Source organism: Zonotrichia albicollis, chromosome 2 (genome assembly GCF_047830755.1).
Source record: "Zonotrichia albicollis isolate bZonAlb1 chromosome 2, bZonAlb1.hap1, whole genome shotgun sequence".
NCBI classification, from domain to species: domain Eukaryota; kingdom Metazoa; phylum Chordata; class Aves; order Passeriformes; family Passerellidae; genus Zonotrichia; species Zonotrichia albicollis.
The window spans coordinates 42170222-42186158 of record NC_133820.1 but is presented as its reverse complement, the minus strand read 5'-3'; the positions used below and the strand labels follow the sequence as shown (position 1 = coordinate 42186158).

Sequence of the window (15937 nt, the reverse complement as noted above, 5' to 3'; positions counted from 1 at the left end):
CAGCTCTTTAGGCAGCACTGCTGATTGCAGAGTGAGCACCATCCCCTCTTCACTCCAAAGTCAGCCAAGCTCTTCTCTGTACACTGATAATCTGTGTCCTGATTCCTTTGCTGCCTTTCCTTTCGTTATCTTTTTCCATACTAGACAGGTTCCACTCCTGCATGGAGGCAGCATCCTGACTGAGTAAGCTCATGGCACAGCCCTCTCTGGGTGCCAGCCCTTTCCAGCAGGCTTTGCTGGCCACCTGCTTAAGGCACAAGCAGCTGTCTCCTGTGATATGGAATGCTGTCCTTTCTCCAAGTCGTTGTGTGGAGTGTGGGGCACTTTCTGCTCTGGTGACTTCTGGTACCGTTAAGGTCTTGCAGAATAATTTTATGAGTCCTGCCTGCTAGAACACCGTGGGGGTACAGCATTACAAATATGTCATTTATGTTTTCCAATAATGTTTTTCCGTGGGAGAAATCATACCTGTAGCATTTGTACTAAATAAGCTGTCACAGAATTAGGTGTTGGGTGTCTCCTGGCATCTTCAGTATGATTAGACAGAGTGCAAAAGCATAGTACCTTTGTGAGATATTCATGGAGATGTTGAATAGACCAGGTGTCCAAACATTACTGAGAACAGAGAAATAAGAAATGGTAACTTGCAAACCTTTTTTGACATTACAAGAGAGACAATAAGATCTTGGAAAAAACCTAATGATTATTATCTTAGCTGTCCAGTGCTCCCTTGCACCGCCGGAGCACCTGGCTTGGAGCACGTTTTTGCAAGAGGGTCTAGAATTGGTGGCAGTTTGTTGGGTGGCTGTTCTGAAGGAGTCAGTAGCTTGGCAGCTGCTTTTCAAACAGCTCAGCCATTTCTGTGCTGAGCAGGGAGGGGCAGACAGCTGGGGGCAGTCATCCATCTCCCAGGCTGGTGCCATCTGTTTGTGAACTGCTGATACTTAGAGATGTCCAAAGCTTAGAGGCTGAGAGATAGAAGCAGGACAGTCAACCGTGTTACTAGTTAAAACTTGGAGCAGGCAGTGAACCACAAAGTCTTGCTTTTACAACATGACTTAAGATGGGATGAAAGGTCAGTCTGATGCTAAAAGCTGCCAGGTCACAATGTCCCTCCCACCTCTATTCTGAAATGATTAGGTAAATTTGCAGGACAATGCCTTTATCTCAAAGGGATAAGTTATCATTTAATGTTCTCTCCAACCTCAAAGAGTCACTAAAAGTAGAACTGACAAGCAAACACATAAATCCAAAGAAACATAAAACTTACACTGCCTGTCCTGGCTCATAAACACTTCTTCAGGAGAGGGAGGAGCATGGTTATTATTTAAAATAAAACCTACAAGGTTAGAGTCTTAAAATGCTTTCCTCCTGTATTATAGTTTAGCCTCTTACCTGGTGATGTTTCAGTCAAATCTATTGAAACATGCTGAGAATGTGCTCGGTTGACACTGAACTGAATGTTCCAGGTAATTGCTAAATTTCTATTTCAGCTGTGATACCCCTCAGAGAGATACTTCTGAAGCTCCTGTCCCTTCCATTATTATGACCTAGTGAACTCCAGAACAGCCCTTTATCCCATGATTTTGGAAGAAAAAAGGAATCTCGTATTTTAAACACTAGAAGACAGACAAAACTTGGATTAGTGGACAATTGGTCAGGATGCAGACTTTGCCCTCCCCTCTGGTGGTAGGTGTAATGTTTCTGGAGTTGCTTAATAATGAGGTTTTGTTTCACTCAGTCATCTTTCAACTTGGCTTTTGTGTGGCTCTTGTTCTTTGTAGTCAGCTAGACAAAGCCAGACTTCTGGAGACATGAGCAGTGGGTTAAACTTCTGCTGGAGTTTCTCGTGCTTTTCCTTCCATCTCCTTTGTAAGCCAGGTTTATGGTTCTTTGTGTTAAGCTGTATGTCAGTTTAACTGGTGTTTTCTCCATGCAAGCATGAAAAGAAATATTTTTGCATTAATTCCAAGCATTTCTTAAGTATTGAGAAATTTGCCACTTTTGAAATACCAACCCACCAGGAATCTTCTTCCAGTTAATAGTACTGGCTGTGGCATCTTTCCTCAACATGCTTAGTACTGAACATAAATATAGTAGCAATCTTATTGAGTACTACATGTTATCAAAATTATCATGACTCCTTTTGTGGGGGCTTCATTTTGTTGGTTTAATAAAGGGCATAAATTTTTCCTGTCCCTTTTGATTTTTTTAGCAGCTTTGTAGTCCCATATTTATCTGTCAGGCTTAAAAACCAAGTGAGCTGTGTAGTACTACATTTTCCCCATTGCATATGTCTTCAGCCACAGAGTTTTCATCACATTTAAGTGACTTCATTGGCAACATTGCATTAACCCTTATGGCTCTTACTCTGACTTTTTAATTTTTAAATTTCAAATTTTTTGTAATTCTCTAAGATAAAATTGATTTGTAGTGGTATATTGTCAGAAAGGAACTTGGTTTGGGGTTTTTTGTTTTTTTTTTTTTTTTTTTTTTTTTTGTTTGTTTTTGCATTGTAGATGACACATACAGTTTAACTGATTTATAATTTAGTAGGCCAGATTTTTGCTTTGTAGGTGTATCCACTCACCTGCCTTTTAACTTAAAGACTTGTTTATATTTCATTTTTCATCCTTTTCCCTCATTGCATGTTATTGTTTTGCTTCTGCTCTTCTTTTAGATAACTTTACACATTTCCATTGATTTTCTGAAAAGTTTAATTTTAAAAAGCCTTAGTGTTCTTTTACATTTTAAAACCCACTTCCTTTTTTCACAATGGTCTTCAATACTATCAATTGCTAGTTTGCTCTTACTTACTCTTATTAATTAACCAAATTATTAATTATTGCTCTTACTTACTTTGGTTTTACTTACTTTGATCTTAACCAAATAATTAATTATTGCTCTTACTTTTATTAATGAAATAATTATTGCTCTTACTCTTAATAATGAACCAAATATTCATTAATACTTTAAAAATTCAGATAGAATTCAAAATCTGGGAACAAAAACCCAACATGGAAAATGAAAGTTAATAGTGCCCAGTGACTTGGGTGTCTTCTCTCTTTAAAACAAGTGCATGTAAAGCTATCTTCTGGACAGGATTCTGCAAACACGTTACCAGAAAGATCTCAAAAACATGGAGTGAGTTCTGAGAAGAGCAAGCATACCAGACTTAACATTGAGCTCTGGGGGTTGAAGGGACTGATTTAGGAGGAAAGATTAAAGCAGCTAAATATACATAGCTTGGCTAAGTGATGACTGAAAGGTGGAGGGTGGGGGGACACATAATAACAGTCTAAAAATATTTGAAGGGTGTTAACATTTAGGAGGGAGAGGGATTTTATGTGGAACATGTGAGCATGACTAGGATTAATGGGGGAGAAAGAGGAATATAGGATGGATATCAGCAAAGGCTTCAGGACAGCATGGTGTTCAGTGCTGAGGCATCTCTCTCCTATGAAAGGCTACAGTGGAAGTGCTGTTGTTGGGGGCTTTGAAAACTGTATCAGACAAAACTAAGGATTGTATTTGTAGAACCAGTCCCAGAGAATGGTGTGTCTGCATGTGCACATGTATCTGTGAATAAGAGGAGGATTCCAGATGGGAAGTGCTGTGGTTTTACACAGGAAACAAGAGAACAGTGGGCATTAAGTGGCTTTACTCTGCAAATGTCTGCATTTTTTGGTCAATTGTTAGTATTGTGATTCATACTACCTGTGGTTTTGTGACATGAGCATGTTTATTTAAGTGACTGACGCAGGAGCCCTTCCTTAGGTCTGAAACAAAAAGAGCAGACTTCTAGGTAAATTCCAGGAGTGCTTTCTCAGAGTTTGTCTTCTGTCAATTAGCCACACATTGACTAGAGAAGGATGACAGCATTTCTCAAGAAAGGGTGTGCATATACATGGACAGAGCCGATAATGTCAATATGCACATTGTGTGGACACCTGGCCTAGGAAAAAAGGAACTCTTCAGTGCAAGTATGAAAAACCTATCAAGTGAGCTTTCTTTTAAAGTCTCTTTCAGAGGCTTTCCTTAAACAAAACCAGTGTGAGACAACATTACCTTCCCATTTGCTAGCACCCCAAGTGAAGGGAAGCTGCTTGTTCAGAAAAAGCCAGTTTTACAGCCAAAAGAACAAGCAGTGTTCCCATTCATGTAGGATCCAGATAATGAGCACAGGAGAACTAGGGCTGTCTATTGGTCTAAACAGTTGCTCATTAGCTAATCCATAACAAGCCCTGTATTGTCTGTGTGTGGTGAAGATCTGGGCAGCAAAGCTGGGAAGGCTGCGTGCAGTTTGTGCCCAGACAGATGGTCCTGTAAATCTGTTGGTCACTGGCAGGGCTGACTGAAACCTCTGGGGCCTGGGTACACCTGCTGCTGAAGGGTGCACAGCCAGCAGCTGCTGCTCATTGCTGTCACCTTGAACTTGTGACCCTTCTTCTTCTGGGTACTTCTTCACGTTCTCAGTCTCACTCCATGCACATAAACAGCCAGAGTCTTGCTCTGTCTCTGCTTCTTGAACACTTTTCATGTAAAATGCCTTTAGAATCACTCCTCTTTCCTCTTGGGTTTGATTTGTACAATAGTTGCAAACGCTTTTCCAGGAGTCTGTGGGCGGGAGTGTAACCAATGCTTGCTGAGGTAACCCAATAGCAGTGCCCAAGCTGCTGACTGCAAGTGCTGCAGACTCAGGCAGGTTTCTAAGCATGGCAGTGTTGCAGGGAAACACACACAGCACGTGTGGCACTCAGTTCAGTGCTGCTTTCAACCCTGGCTGGGGATTAGGAGCCTTCCTGCATATAAACAGGGCATCATCAGCTTAGGTTATAGAATGATAGAAAATGGTGCTGGGAAAGACCTTCAAAAGTCATTTCATCTGCTCCTGGGCCCAGAGGCAAAGCCAGCTATACTTGTGATGTTCATTTTTAGTCTGATCCTTTATGGCTAAAGTTGTGGGAAAGTGATTTGACAAATCTAGATATAGAAGTTTTCATATATAAGGTAGCTGAAGCACCTAGATTTGTGCAAATTTCCTTCTGGATCCATGTGCATTTTTAGGTGTTTCTACAGCTTAAATAGTTTTGTTGTCCTCACGTTCCTGCTCTCCTGCCTGAATCATGGTTGCCCAGGTATCTATCAGACTTACACTGTAAACTCAGCCAGGGAACAGGTACTTAAAGAATCTGGAACAGAATTGTGCTGGTATTAGAAGAAAGCGAGCAGGGTGGGAAGGAACAGGGAATATCACAAGCCATTGTAAGGAATTTTCATGATCTTGGCAGAATTCAGCTATTATCCAGACCAGTCCCTGGGTGACTATGCAATTATTTCATCTGTTTTTCTGCTAGATTTTTCTGTTCACATTCTCTTTTCATCTGTTACAGAGTGTGACGTCTTTAACAACTATTCTTGATAATGTTGTGATGGTGTAGAACTGTTGTGTTGAGACCAAGAGTATATTTCCTTCAGAAATGGTGAGATGACCTTACAGTTCACAGCAGAAGGAAAGAGGGAGTTGCTAATCTTGCTTCCTTGCTCCCCTGCTCTGCTTCCAGTTTTGTGCTCCTGTTCTTTAGGCAAACACCAGTTTCTAGTAGACTCCTTGTGGATGCATGTTAGATTGCTAAACTGATAGCAAACCAGGTTGGCAAAATGAGCTGGACAGATTTCTGCCAGATTAGAACAGTCCTGGTGAGAGGGAGGGAGGGGGAAAGGCAACCACATTTTTCAGGAGTGTCCAGGCATTTGTTTCTGCTGATTCTATAAGTTAATGGCTTAAAGTGATCACAAGTAATGGATGGACTGTAAATCATGATGCTATGAACAGAAGTTGAGTGGTGGCAGCCATTCCACTTAAAAAATCAGTATTCATTTATTTATATAATGCAAGAAGAGTCTCTGGGTTCTTTTGCTCTCCTTGCCAAGTAAAGCAGTCATGGTTCCTCACAGGACTGAGCCAGACCAGAGCAGCTGCCCTGAGAACTGCATGGTTGTGCAGGTCTGTAATGTAGAACCTGGACTGATGTTAACTGGAAAACGCTGTTACAGTTAAGGATGGGTTTCAGTGTTACCCTCAATAGTCAAGTTTCTCTGAACCGGTGCCTTGGTGAGTAAAGTGTCTTAGTGCCTCCATAAGGTCATTCTCAGGTGTCCCAAGAGACTGAAATCTGTAGGTTTGACATGCCTTTCCATGTAGGATTGTTACTGGCTCTTTCAGGTGTTACCTGATACACTCCCTGGCATATGAAGGACTCATGTTACTATATGAAGCTGCTTTGGTGTAATTGTGGGATTTCCAGGCCAAACTGAATCTAAACACTTTCTGTAGGGTTCTTATCAGTCTTAACCCTGGAAAGTACCAGAACAAGTCCCAGCTCTGCTCCTTTTGCAGCCCTTAACGTGTATATGGAAGAGGACTTATTGGATGGATTAACTTACATTTCTGTGGCCTGAGGCGATAATGTGGGAAAACACAGCTGATGAGGACATTCAATTTATGCACTGAAAAGCACTATTAAAGACTGAGGTGTGGTGAAGAGCTGCATTGCCTGGAGCTTCCCATTAGGCTGATGGGGAGGGACTTCTGCCTGTGTCCATTGTTGTACCCTAGAAAATGCTCACCCTTACAAGGAATAACTCCACATGCCCTTGGGGCAGTAATTAGAAGGCAGTTTAACGCTGTTTAGCCTTCAGACAAATGATGCAAGCACAGGAAGTGCCTTGCCCATTTTCTTACCAGCCTGTTTGTGTGTGAGGGTTAGGTGGAGCACAGTTCCAGGCTACAGTTTCTCTGGTGGCAAAACTGGTTTAAGAGGTTCTGCACCAGTTCTTCCTCCGTTCTCTTTGCTGTGCCACTGCCGTGGTTAATGTGACCACAAAATGAACTAGTTCACCAATCCATTTAAAAACAGGCTGATGGGGGGAAAAACAAATCAAAACCAACAAAATCCATGTGAGGATGGGGAGTTGTATTTTTTTCGTTTTTGGTAATTAGAGTGGTGCATGTTAGTCTTTCCTCCCCTGTCCCCCTCCCCTTTTCCCATCAATTTAGTTGGTACAGCTGCACACAGGAGTTGATGGAATGTTGCAGGAGGAGGATTGACAGCTAAGGAGAGGGAAACCTTCACTTTGTTCTAACTACACCCATGGTGACTGACTTTTCATTTATCTCCAGTACTTGTTTGGGACGAGTAAGAGGCTTCCCAAAAACTGCAGTGTCTATAATTATTATCCCCCATCCATATGCCTTGTGTGAAGCATCTTAAACTGACCATCAAGAAACAGCAGTTTCTAAATGGTGGTAGCATTGTTTGTGTTTCTGGCTGTGAATTTAGGCTGTGCAGTGGCAAAGGAGAGGGGTAAACACCTTTCCAGCAGAAGGCCTTTTACACAAGAGGGTTTCAGTGTTTAGACCAGTTAGTGAATGAGACAACTGAGTTTTATGACCTTGGACAGATGAATCACCCGACTGCCATGTGAGGGGCTTGACTGGTACGTTCTGCCCACCAAATAAAGCTTTGAATTTCTCATTTCAGAAGAGGAAGGAGCTCAGAACTTGCACAGTCAAATGATGAAAATTGGTATTTTGGGGCAGAGCTGACTGTGATGGTGTTAATCACTTCAACGTTGTGTTTTCAGGCTTTGTCTGTTTTGATGTTTTTCAGAAATACTGGCCTATCCTTCTTTGATTCTTTATCTCAAAATCCCCTTACTGTAGGGAGTGCATGAGCTCAGAGAATCTTTGTGTGGAAGTTTCACCCTGAGAAAATTCAAGCAGGGAATAAATTATCAGAGTGAGGAAATTTTCTTCTTCCAGCTGAATATAAAACTCATTGGTGTGTGTAACTCTGCTATGGAAACTTGAACCTGACTATTGATCACTGAAGTTCTGCTCTGGTGGGGTCAAAGCTGTCTTCATAGGATGGGTCAGTGCCATAAAATGCAATATGGTTTTCCATGGTCATGGGAAATGATCACTGTGTGATGGTCATAGTGGTGTATTAAGTTCCAATATTGCCTCCTGAGTAGAGGAACCAAACAAAATCTTCTCACCAAGGCTCTGGTGAAAAAACATGGTTTATGATGAAAAGTGCGTCTTAATAAAGGCAGCATTAAAACTTTATTATATTAGTAGAAGTTGGATGTCTGTGCATCTTGATAACCATCAAAAAGACAAAAATGTGGTTTCTGACACATTTCTGGCACAGCTGATGTCCAGGAGGACATTTAGCATAGATGGGAGGAGGAAACAGTGGAATGAGAGATGGGAAGTTAGGCTGTGGAGGGAGCTATGGATGGGGCAGACCCCAGTGGCAGTTAGCGCTGTGTGGTCACGCAACCACACTGCTTTTGTCTAAAGTATCTGTCTGGTAGGACTTGGTTGGCAGTCGGTTTTGCTTTGTATGCACAGAGAAACACTGACATGTTGTGGACAGATGAGGTGTCCTTACCTTCCCTCTTTTGTCTAGATTTATTTGTCTGATGCACACAGTTCATTATGTTTATGCTGATTGTAACCAACAGTTAATTAAATAAGTTCAAGGAGATAGTCATGTCCCAGGAGATATCACTAAGTGACACAAAGAGATTGAAATGAGAATTGAGACGGCTTTCTTGACCTTGGTTTGATAAACCTTTCCCTGGATACAGCTGGATAGTTGCTTCTCCTCTAGAACTACTTATAGGTAGTTGTTACTCTTTGCTTTGGGTACAGAAAGATACTGAATCTACCAAGAAACATGCCATTTCCATGAAACATGACACTTCCATGCCATTTCCCACTGAAAGGATTTTGATCACTGAATTCTTTGATCTCCCTTTCTTTGGCAACAGGTGTGTGAGGAAGTGTAAGTCCTAAAGAGATACTGCTTACAAGAGGCAGAAAAATTAATACACCTTTACTAACAGTCAGCATGAAGATTTGAGGTAGGACTGGAAAATGCTTTCTATGGTGATGGGAATTTCCTTTGATTATCCCTCTTCCTTACAGGAAGACACTTCTCTGCAGTTATATTCAAAGGTGCACAGGTGTAAAATGGAGAATCCAAAAGCCTCCTTATTCAATGCGCTTAGCAATTCCTTCCTGCATAACTATTGAATGCAAAATTTTGCCATTTAGTGTAAGATGGAATGGGAGCCAAATTGCTGCCCTTGGAAATTCATCTGTTAAGAATGAGAGGTAAAGAATGTTCTGTAAGGCAGTATCTCTCAACTGCTTTTTTTTTGGTGCCATGCTTCCCAGGGGAAGGCTCTGTGGAGGGATAGAGGTGCCGTGCCACGGCTGGAATGTTGGCCGGAGCTCCGTGAAACCCAATGCGCGGTTTCGACAGAGGAGTCACAACTGTTGGCAGGTTCTGGTGACCATGGCAGACCTCAGCGGGAGTTATTCTAAGAACACAACATATGATCAGATTACTGAGGGACACTTTACATGGCTCTAAAAAATGAACCATCTGACAGTTTATGACAGCTCTGCCTGTTCCAGCCAAGTGAGGAGTGCTGGTCTTTGCTGACCCTGCAGCCGGGGTTGTGAAACAAAGAAGGTGCCTTCCAAAGCCTGTGAGCATACAGGCTTCCAGCCACATAACACCTGCTTGCATCTAACTACTGATAAGAAACACAAAAGACATTTAGGACTTGCTTCTCTTGTAGTTTTGATTCATGGTAATTTAATACTGCCTTGCTGAAGTTTACTGGGCTTGGCAATTTACATAGTTCTATATTTAGTAATCCCTGTGATGAATGTCTTTGTAGAGTGATCTGTTTGTTTGGTGGTGGTTTTTTGTTTGGGCTTTTTTTTTTCTTTTTTCTTTTTTTTTTTATTTTCCTTTTTTTGTGCTACCAGTATCTTTATTACCTTAATATAACCTGCCACATTTCTGTTTTAACCTGACTGTGAGGACACACTTCTGGAATACGAAGACTGTATGAGAGGTATTAGCAAGTGGAAAGTGAATTCTAAAACTGGAAATTTTGATGATCCACAGTTAAATGCTCTCTGTGTAGAGTTTCTTTCTAGAGAATTTCTGTACTGGTATCTAATATCTGCCATTTGTACAACAATTTCCCCTCCCACTAGTCTTTTTTGGTGAAGTATATGGCCTGAGAAGACTTTGCAATTTTTGCTGCTGCTGTTGTCAAAGACAAACAGTTAAATGCACACTTATGGAAATACCTCCCAGTTTCCCAGGCCTGACTACAGTTTATTGTCTCTCCTCCCTGCTTCCTACTCTGTTTCCCTTCTTTTGTTCTCTCTAACACTCAGTCCCTCTTAATTCCTTTGATGAGGTGCTGGGTGACGCAGGAGATTGGCATCACTGTGTAAAGGTCTCTTTCTGCCAGTTCCTGCTTTTTTTGGTTTTGTTTTGTTTCCCTTCTGGTGCTCCTTGTTTCTAGCTTATTGGGTTTTCAGTGGGCTGCAGTCCTTTCAGGGCTGTCTCTGCTCTGGTGTGGGTGCTGCAGTTGCCTCAAAATGTTTTTCTGTCATGGAGCAACTTTATCCAAGATGACTTTTCCAAGATGACTTTTCCAGCCACATCCCCAGGAATGTTCCCTACCATGTCTCCTTTTGTCTATATTAATCTTTTTACGTATCTTGTATTTCTCCTGTGCATTCTCATGTCTCCTTTTGTGGTTCCTCTTGTGTCTCCTCATGTGTCTCCTGTCCCTACTGGCTCTTGCCCTTTCCAAAATATATTTGAGCAAAGGTAGTTTGTGCTCCTCTGGTTGAGGATTTGATGGATTGATTGTTATTTTCATCCACTTTGGTGGTGGCTGGAATTCACTACGACTGGCCCAGAGCTGTTCATGGCATCCTCTCATACCAATTACCCTGCAGCCCCTTACTATTACAGCAGAATAATGTTCTGTCTGACTGTTTAGCCTCCATAATTTCTTTACTTGACCCACTATACGCATGAATTTGCTCCATAAGATTTATTGTATCTGGTTGAGAATCCATTGAAATTAGTTTTGCAAGGATCACCCATAATTGAGCCAGTGTCTGGAGAGTTCCCATGTGTTTAAATTTTCAGTGTAACTTGATACATGCCCTTTAGAAGTTTGCCTCAAATTCTCCACATCCTCTTCTTCTCAAGGCTAGTTTTTCCTCTCTTTTCTATTAACTCATTTGCCTTGCCTCTCAAAGGATCCTCTTGTTGAAACAAACATTCCCTTCTTCTTTCTTTATAGATAATAAGGTTTGAGTGCCTTGTTTTGTTCAGCACATTTCCCATTTCTGACGTGTCAAACAGTCCTTCTGAAATTTCTTACATGACAGCATCTGTCTGAGAAGAATCACTTCAGTTGTTTCTTACCTTTCAGTTTGGATCCACGTCTAAACAGATGGAAGCTTTGAGAAGCCATAAATGTTATTGTTGGCACAGGAGGAAGGTGGTGTGGATGTGTGTTGCTAATTGGTCTCAGCTTTGTGAAAATGGTTTATGTGGGTTGGAAGAGCAGCCAGGTGGAAGGTGGCAGAGCAGCATCTGCTCCCTCCAAACTCTCCTGGGCATGTCACTGGGCTCAGGCAGAAACTGTGGGAGCTGGAGAGGTCAGTGCTTGCATGGCAGGGCATTGTGTTTCTGGCACAGACACAGTTCCTAATTTGTGTTTACAGGAGCTGGGTTAGATTTCTCAGCTACAGACCTGTTCCTTCTCCCAGGGGAATAAGGGGAGCTGCTACAATGACACTATTAGGGAAAGATTAGGATCTGTGTATGTAAAATGCTTTCCCATTCCTATGTGTGGGTTGGTTGTGTTTCATGAACCTGGCCTAACTGCAGTCATGGACATTTGCATTGTTCTGTTTCAGAATCAGATGGAATTAAGGGCTTTGCCAGTTATTCCCTAAAGGCTTGAGTGGTTAATTTCAGCAGTCTTTCCTTGCATACACTTTATTTCAGAGTTGAGAGAAATAAAGAGTTTAAAATAGAAAAAGTTACTGCTTTTTCATGGAATATTTAACTACTGGAATAGTTAATACTGATAGTGTAATACTGATTTCACTGCTTGCTTTCTCATGTCTGTGATGTCCTAATATACAAGTTCTTTGCCCACAAGCTTTCCCAGACAATACTAGGGTTTTATAATTTTGTTATAAAAAAACTTCGCAAGAGCTGTGGCTTTGTTTCCTGGTTCATTCCTGCTCCATTCTGCAAACACTTGCAGCCATATCAAAATGTCTCACAGCCTTGCAGCTCCTACTCCCAACTTTTTATTGCAGTACTATCTTGATACTACTGTGGTGACCACAAATGTTTTATTTTGCAGAGCCTGCTCTTTCACTGTCGTGTTTTCTGCTTTGAACCAGCCTTGAGTTCAGACATGTAACTTCTGCCTTTCTGTTTCTGCTCTTGCTTCCTCCATCTCCAGAAAGACAATAAAGTCTGTGTGACTGCTTAGATGTTATACACTGGAAGCCAGTGTAATAAAGCTGGATAGGCTGCCTGCAGGAGCCTGAAAGCACTTGTAATTCAGTGTATCATATCACACTGATAAATTCTGTGTAGCTGTTTCCATGTGCTTCCCCCTTGTTGTTTATTTTCTTGGACTTGGTTACACAGAATTATAGGCTCCTTTTGGTTGGAAGGGATCTTCAGACTGCCTAGTCTGGCCCTGCTGCTCAAGCAATGTCCAGTAGGTTGTTACTGTCCTTCAGGGATGGAGACTACAGCCTCTCTGGGCAGCCTGTGCCAGTGTTCACTCACCTTTAGAGTAAAAAGTTTTTCTTCTTTTTTTTAATTGTTTTTAGACAGAATTTCATGTGTTAATTTGTATCAGTTGTTTCTTGTTCCATCTCTCAGCACTATTGAGAGTGGCTCCCTTTTTCCCTTTATTTCCTTACATCAGTATTTATTTTATTATTATTATTGATTAAAAACTGCCCCCTAGGTCCTCTCCAGGCTGAACAGACCCAGTTCTTTCAGCCTCTCTTCATAGGACAGATGCTCCAGTCTTTTAATGATTTTTGCTGACTTCTTGCTGGACTTGCTCCAGTGTGTTTACACTTTCTCATGCTGAGGAGACTTGATCTGGACTCAGTACTCCACATGTTGCCTCAGCTGTGCCGAGTGGAGCTGAAGGATCACTTCCCTTGACCTGTTGGCAACTGGGATTTGCCATAAAGGGTGCATTGCTGCCTCACTGTCAGCTCATTGTCAGCTGGGACCACATCCACTTGTTCTGCCAGTTTTCACCAAGCCACCTTGTCCAGCTATCTGGCCGAAACTTTGTCAGTTTGTCTATGAGGATGTTATAGGAGACTGCTCCTAAAAGTCAGACTTCTACCTTGTGCACTATATGTTTCTAATCTAAGAAAGAAAAGAGTGTGACAGAGTCATCCTGCTGCTGATCTATTTAGATACAAAATGGAATTATGTATTTTGCTGGGGTCACTGCTTTCTAAACTTGGATTTGCACCATTTCTGTGTTCCAGGCCGAAATGAGTTGATTGCCCGCTATATTAAGCTGAGAACAGGGAAAACACGCACAAGGAAACAGGTAAGGTACAGTTTTCCCTTTTTCTCTGGAAGGATTACCTTCTTTGGACCTTTAGAGATTATGAGGGCTAATGAGAACAAATTTCTTGCTGTTTGCTTGTTGGTAGTTTCTGCCTTTGCTGCAAGGAGGCTGTTATGCTGAGCTGGTTAATAAGAATGGCAGGAAGAGAGAGCTCAGGCATTTTACAGGAAGTTTGTAATGCTCATGTCTGCCAATCATACTGTGACCCACAATTTTTCTGCTGTTAAATAGTATGATTTTATTTGCTTGGCCTACTAAAGAGTGTTTCAGGGAGCACCAGTTGTTCTCTGCGCGAAGATTTCTTGTTTAGCCCAAGCAGACCAGTCAGCAATGATGATTTTGAAAATACCTGGCGCATGAGATGGAAAAGGAATCTTTGTAATTTCGGCGTTAATATCCAGGCTATGCTGGACAAAGCACTGAGCAGCCTGGACCTGCCTTAGATGGCCCATCTTTGCAGGCCCTCCACCCCATTTCATTGCACTGGAGTTATGTTCAGAAAAGCAGCTCCTTGTTACCCCCAATCGCTCCTACCCCCAACCCTAATTAACTGCCTAATTCTACAAGAGGCTGCCAAGTATTCCTCTGGAATGAACATGGAATTTTGTCTTTCAATGCAGGTATCTAGTCACATCCAGGTGCTGGCAAGGCGGAAAGCTAGAGAGATCCAAGCCAAGCTCAAGGTATGATGGATATACTTTAGCATATCACACAAGCTCCCCCAAATCAGTTACTCCCTCTTTGAATAGCCTTAAAAAAGCCTGAGAGATTAATCACTGACCTGTAGTAGGCTGGAGAGGAAAAGGTTCTTCCCAGGAAATGTTGTGCAAACATTCATTATTGTTGAAGGTCTGTGACGTCTGGAGCAATTCTATTTAAAGAATAAAGAAACAATAACTTTTTAAATTTCATGTGTCTTATTTCTACCTCCAGTTTATGCTGTTGTCATTCAAATCTGAAAGACCCTTAGACTTAGGAGTGTGCAGAGAGTGTTTACCTGAGCAGGAAATGTTTACAAATGCTGACCAGTAGGCAGTTGCTGGTGTTGTGGTGGCCTTGGGAAAAGGTGGCCTTAGAGTTATCAGAGCACCAGCTACACTTCTACTAGAGGTAGTGATGTAGAGTTGTCCACTGAGAGGAGGCAATAAAGCCAGCTGGCATCTTCTCAGGTAAAATGGTGCTAGCTGAATAGACTTTTCTCCTTGATTAATTCAAACCTGATGTGAAGAGGCCGGTGCTAACGAGAAAGAGAAAATGGTTGAATACTTGTTTGAGAAAAGCTGTGTTTTCCTTTCCATAGGAAAAGCTCCAAGATCACCCTAATGAACCTCTTGACATTTATTTCCACTTGGATTTGATGTGGGGAAATGGTTTATGTGCTCAGACTGAATTGCCAGAAATGTTGAGAAGGTCAAGTTTGTATGTGACAATTGCAGAAGAGGGTGTCTGTCCCCCGTTAAAATGTGAGCTATCCAGAAAGGGCTTGCTGAGCAGGATGTGAGGTCTGAGCCTTGTTATGTTTCACTGAGACAGCCAGAGAAGGAAGGTGAATGCTGACCTTTCTGTTTGGTATGGCCCTAAGTAATGTGGAAGGAAGAGAGTTTGCTTTCCTGGTTTTCCATGCTTCAGGTGACAATAACCGTGACAGCCCAGCCCTGGCTGCTGAGGGATGGCTGTTAGCATGTGCTTCCTCTTGGCTGCCTGGGCAGCTCCTCACTGGGCACCAGGGCAAATGGAATGTCCTGTGTGTGAGCTGCTGGCACTCAGCTGCCCAGGGCTGACATGCATGCAGCTCTGTTGCAATCAGTGATTGTCTCTAAGCCATGACAGCACCCCCCCACATCCCAGCCCCATTTTAGAAAGCTGTGCTGTGTCTTTTATTAGCCTGTTGTGTTACCAGCTGCTCTGATAAAGAGAAGGAGGCACAAATTACAACTATCTAATTCAGTACACCCAGGTAGGGCTGCCTCAGCTTGAAACCTGTGGTGCTGTTAAGTGGTGAGTTCAGGTGCAGGCCTGCTGGAGAGGCAAGTCAGAGCGAGCAGGAAACAACAACTGCCCAGGGTGTTAAAAGCCTCACTGCTGCTTACATCTGTAACCTTGATTCTGTTCCTTGTGTGACACAGCTCTGGGGCTGGGCATGATTGGAAAGCCAGCCAGCCGAGCCTGTTCCCACTTAGCTCGCAGGCGCTGGCCGGTTTTGTTCTCAGGGAGCGAAGGCGTCTCGGGGAGCTCCACGGAGCCATTGGCTGCTGTCCCTTCACACAGCCAGGCCATGCTGTGAGCTCTGCCCAGCTGCCTGCAGAGAACCCTTCCCCAGGACCAGGCTGTTCCTTTCCGCCTGCAGCGGCAGGTCGGGAGCACTGATTCAACTCATTTACTTCTTTGATTTCTCTGGCCATTTCCA

At 42.5% G+C, this 15937-nt stretch overlaps 1 protein-coding gene across 3 annotated transcripts in view; it reads left to right on the top strand.

The window, feature by feature from the left end:
- Window positions 1–15937, top strand: part of TEAD4 (TEA domain transcription factor 4) — a 50921-nt gene that overhangs the window by 17055 nt on the left and 17929 nt on the right. For all 3 annotated transcript variants that reach the window (XM_074534939.1, XM_074534938.1, XM_026797722.2), the window contains 2 exons: window positions 13445–13509; window positions 14151–14213. Coding sequence is in view for 2 of the 3 variants with exons in the window: in XM_074534938.1 (XP_074391039.1) it covers window positions 13445–13509; window positions 14151–14213 (128 nt within the window). In the remaining variant the exon portion in view is untranslated. The remainder of the gene's footprint in view (window positions 1–13444; window positions 13510–14150; window positions 14214–15937) is intronic.